The sequence below is a fragment of the Aegilops tauschii genome, chromosome 7 (genome assembly GCF_002575655.3).
Source record: "Aegilops tauschii subsp. strangulata cultivar AL8/78 chromosome 7, Aet v6.0, whole genome shotgun sequence".
Classification (NCBI taxonomy): domain Eukaryota; kingdom Viridiplantae; phylum Streptophyta; class Magnoliopsida; order Poales; family Poaceae; genus Aegilops; species Aegilops tauschii.
The window spans coordinates 530,394,901-530,399,592 of record NC_053041.3 but is presented as its reverse complement, the minus strand read 5'-3'; the positions used below and the strand labels follow the sequence as shown (position 1 = coordinate 530,399,592).

At 49.4% G+C, this 4,692-nt stretch overlaps 1 protein-coding gene across 1 annotated transcript; it reads right to left on the bottom strand.

Annotated features, from left to right (window-relative positions):
• Window positions 1–2,199: 2,199 nt before the first annotated feature.
• LOC141027346 (uncharacterized) lies at window positions 2,200–2,757 on the bottom strand. The gene is made up of 2 exons (XM_073504347.1): window positions 2,692–2,757; window positions 2,200–2,646 (listed from the first exon to the last, which is right to left on the bottom strand). Exons 1-2 carry the CDS (start codon window positions 2,755–2,757, stop codon window positions 2,200–2,202), a joined length of 513 nt encoding a protein of 170 aa, XP_073360448.1.
• Window positions 2,758–4,692: the final 1,935 nt, after the last annotated feature.

The window sequence follows — 4,692 nt, the reverse complement described above, 5'->3', positions numbered from 1 at the left end:
TAGAATATGTGGGAGCCAATATGAGCATCCAGGTTCCGCTATTGGTTATTGACGGGAGATGAGTCTCGGTCATGTCTACATAGTTCTCGAACCTGTAGGGTCCGCACACTTAACGTTCGATGCCGATCGGTATTATGAGTTTATGTGTTTTGATGTACCAAAGGTAGTTCAGAGTCCCGGATAATATCACGGACATGACGAGGAGTCTCGAAATGGTCGAGACATAAAGATTGATATATTGGACCATGTTATTCGGACACCGGAAGTGTTCTGGGTGGTTTCGGGTAAAACCGAAGTGCCGGAGGGGTTACCGGAACCCCCGGGGGGAATTAATGGGCCACCATGGGCCTTAGTGGAGAGACAGGAGGGCAGCCAGGGCAGGCCGCGCGCCCCCTCCCCCCTTGGAGTCCGAATAGGACAAGGGAAGTGGGGGCGCCCCCCTTTCCTTCTCCCTCTCTCCCTCTCCTTCCTTCCCCCTCTCTTCCCTTGTTGGGAACCTACTAGGAATAGGATTCCTAGTAGGAATCCTACTTGGGGCGCGCCCTATGAGGGCTGGCCGACCTGCCCCTTGCTCCTTTATATACGGGGGCAGGGGGACACCCTAGGACACACAAGTCAACAATTGTTTTAGCCGTGTGCGGTGCCCCCCTCCACAGATTTCCACCTCGGTCATATCGTTGTAGTGCTTAGGCGAAGCCCTGCGTCGGTAACTTCATCATCACCATTACCATGCTGTTGTGCTGACAAAACTCTCCCTTGGCCTCAACTAGATCAAGAGTACGAGGGACGTCACCGAGCTGAACGTGTGCAGATCGCGGAGGTGCCGTGCATTCGGTACTTGATCGGTTGGATCGCGAAGACGTTCGACTACATCAACCGCATTACTCAACGCTTCCGCTTTCGATCTATGAGGGTACGTAGACACACTCTCCCCGCTTGTTGCTATGCATCTCCTAGATAGATCTTGCGTGATCGTAGGATTTTTTTTGAAATACTGCGTTCCCCAACAACGTCCAAGTTGATAAGCATGACATATAGATGGTGTAACTCTAGGAGACGAAATATTCTGATGGTGGTGGAGACGCTTCATGGTGTGATGACCGGGATGACTCGAATGACGATGACAGATGTCAGGGGAGACGGTGATGATGTGGGCTTCGGTTGGTGGAGGTGGGGAGACGGAGTAGAGTGGTCCGGTGCTATTGCATCGAAGAATCTCGATCCGAGTAGGAAGCGCCTTCACAGAAAAACCCCAAGGGTCAAACTCAATAGAGACAAAATTATCAGTAGTAAGTTTACGAACCGAAAGAAGATTTTTGATTATGTGAGGAACAACAAGGACATGATTTAAAAAGAGAGGATTAGATAGAGAGGGTATAGTGTGAGAACCGATATGAGAAATAGGTTGGGAAGCACCATTACCAACGATGACTGTGTGAGCATTAGAAGGGGTGAAAGTGGAGAGTATACCAGGGTCAGATGCCATATGGGAAGATGCTCCAGAGTCCATGTACCACTCCTGGTTGCAGGGAAGTTGCATGTTGTTGAGCGCGGTGATGAGAGCCGGGTCGATCTGCTGAGTCAAGTTGTTGTAGGGTGCTGCATGGTTGCTCATGGTGTAGCCGGATGGTGCTGCTGCATGACCAGGACCGTAGGCCGTATAGGGTTGGGGCGAGGGCACGGTGGGTCGAGGACCGAGGACCCCTAGAGCAGAAGGGCGCCAGGGGCAAGGCGACCAGGTCGGCGGAGATCCTTGCGAGTATTGATGCTAGTGTGTCGTCTGCTGTTGGAGATGAAGACGAGTAGGCTGGCCAGTCCAAGGGTTGTACATCCAAGGGTGTCTCGGCAACCACGGCCGCCGCCGCGGCCGCAGCCACGGCTGCTGATGTTGCTTCCCCCGCGTTCAGCGGAGAAGGACGGGGAGCCACTTCGATCAGTGGTGAAGGGGCGGCCATCATTGGGAGGCGGAGCGCGTTCACCACCGGCACTGGGAAGGATGTTGTTGCCGCTAGCCCATAAGGCGGTGGAAGCAGAGTTCTTAGCATCAGTTTTCTTCACAGCTTCTTCAGGAACGAGGGCGGAGCGAGTCTGAAGAAAGGACGGGAACGGCACTTGAAACGGCAGGAACGAGCGTAGATGGGAGTACTGCTCGTTGAGCCCACAGAGCAAGGTAAGCACGAGGGTTTTGTCGGTGACTGACTAACCAACATCATCAAGAGCATCTGAGAGAGACTTGAGCTTTGCACAGTAGTCGGAGATCGTCATGTCCCCTTGAGCAGTATTGCGGAACTCGGCGTCAAGAGCGAGAGCACGGCTCTTTTTGTTGTCGCGGAAGAGGTTGGCGATGGCATCCCAAATTTGTTTCGCCGTGGAACTGGGCTTCATGATGATGCCGAAGAGCTCAAGAGAGATCAAGCCATAGATCCAAGAGAGGACGGTGAAGTCATCACGGCCCCAATCTGAAGTGGCGGAGGTGTCTGACGGGGTGTTTTCGGAGAGAATGTGAGCCGAGAGGCCATAGAGGCCGAGAGCAACAAGGAAGAGCTCGCGCCACTTAGCATAGTTGGAGTCCTCGAGGTCGAGCGTGATGGGGACAAACGTCTTGATGGAGGCGGCATAAGTGGAGGCAGCCGGAGGAAGGACGGCCTTCCCTCATTCCTCAGATTGGCGTTGGAGTTCTTCCTCACGAGCCTGAAGGAGAGACTCGCGGTTCTTGAGTTCTTCCTCAAGTTTCTTAAGATCGTCAGCAGTGGCCATGGGGAGGTGGAGGGGGCTGAGACGGTGGAGCGATGCGACGGCAGGGTCGGGTGGCGGAAGAAGGCAGCGGTGGTAGCAGCTAGGGCAAAAGAAGATGCGGAAACGAGAGTTTTAGAGGGAGAGGATCAAACTACTTGATACCATGTAAAATCTGATAATACTGGGCGGCTTGATTGCTGATATGTCTCCATCGTATCTACTTTTCCAAACACTTTTGCCCTTGTTTTGGACTCTAACTTGCATGATTTGAATGGAATTAACCCGGACTGACGCTGTTTTCAGCAGAATTGCCATGGTGTTATTTATGTGCAGAAACAAAAGTTCTCGGAATGACCTGAAACTCCACGGAGATTATTTTTGGAAATAATAAAAAATACTGGTGAAAGAATCAAGGCCAGGGGGCCCACACCCTTTCCACGAGGGTGGGGGGCGCGCCCCCTACCTCGTGGGCCCCCTGGAGCTCCACCGACCTCAACTCCAACTCCATATATTCGTGTTCGGCGAGAAAAAATCAGAGAGAAAGATTCATCGCGTTTTATGATACGGAGCCACTGCCAAGCCATAAACTCTCTCGGGAGGGATGGTCTGGAGTCCGTTCGGGGCTCCGGAGAGGGGAATCCGTCGCCATCGTCATCATCAACCATCCTCCATCACCAATTTCATGATGCTCACCGCCGTGCGTGAGTAATTCCATCGTAGGCTTGCTGGACAGTGATGGGTTGGATGAGATTTATCATGTAATCGAGTTAGTTTTGTTAGGGTTTGATCCCTAGTATCCACTATGTTCTGATTGATGTTGCTATGACTTTGCTATGCTTAATGCTTATCACTAGGGCCAGAGTGACATGATTTCAGATCTGAACCTATTATGTTTTCATGAATATATGTGAGTTCTTGATCCTATCTTGCAAGTCTATAGTCACCTACTATGTGTTATGATCCGGCAACCCCGAAGTGACAATAATCAGGACCACTCCCGGTGATGACCGTAGTTTGAGGAGTTCATGTATTCACTATGTGTTAATGCTTTGGTTCGGTACTCTATTAAAAGGAGGCCTTAATATCCCTTAGTTTCCAATAGGACCCCGCTGCCACGGGAGGGTAGGACAAAAGATGTGATGCAAGTTCTTTTCCATAAGCACGTATGACTATATTCGAAATACATGCCTACATTACATTGATGAATTGGAGCTAGTTCTGTGTCACCCTATGTTATGACCGTTACATGATGAACCGCATCCGGCATAATTCTACATCACCGATCCAATGCCTATGAGCTTTTCACATATTGATCTTCACTTATTTACTTTTCCATTGCTACTGTTACAATCACTACAAAACCCAAAAATATTACTTTGCTACCGTTACCGTTACTTCCATACTACTTTGCTACTAAATACTTTGCTGCAGATACTAAGTTATCCAGGTGTGGTTGAATTGACAACTCAACTGCTAATACTTGAGAATATTCTTTGGCTCCCCTTGTGTCGAATCAATAAATTTGGGTGAATACTCTAGCCTCGAAAACTGTTGCGATCCCCTATACTTGTGGGTTATCAAGACTATTTTCTGGCGCCGTTGCCGGGGAGCATAGCTCTATTCTTTGAGTCACTTGCGATTTATATCTGCTGGTCACTATGAAGAACTTGAAAGACGAGAAAACAAAAATTTATCCCTCAACTACGAGGGGAGGTAAGGAACTGCCATCTAGCTCTACACTTGATTCACCTTCTATTTTGAGTAAGCTTGTGACACCTAAACCTGCTTCTGCTATTAATTCAGATATGTCGCATGTTGTTGATGATGCCACTTCTGCTATGCATGATACTTATGATGAAACTACTTCTATGCTTGATACTACTGTGCCACTTGGTGAATTTCTTGATGAACAACTTGCTAGGGCTAGAGAGAATGAAATTATTGAAACAAATAATA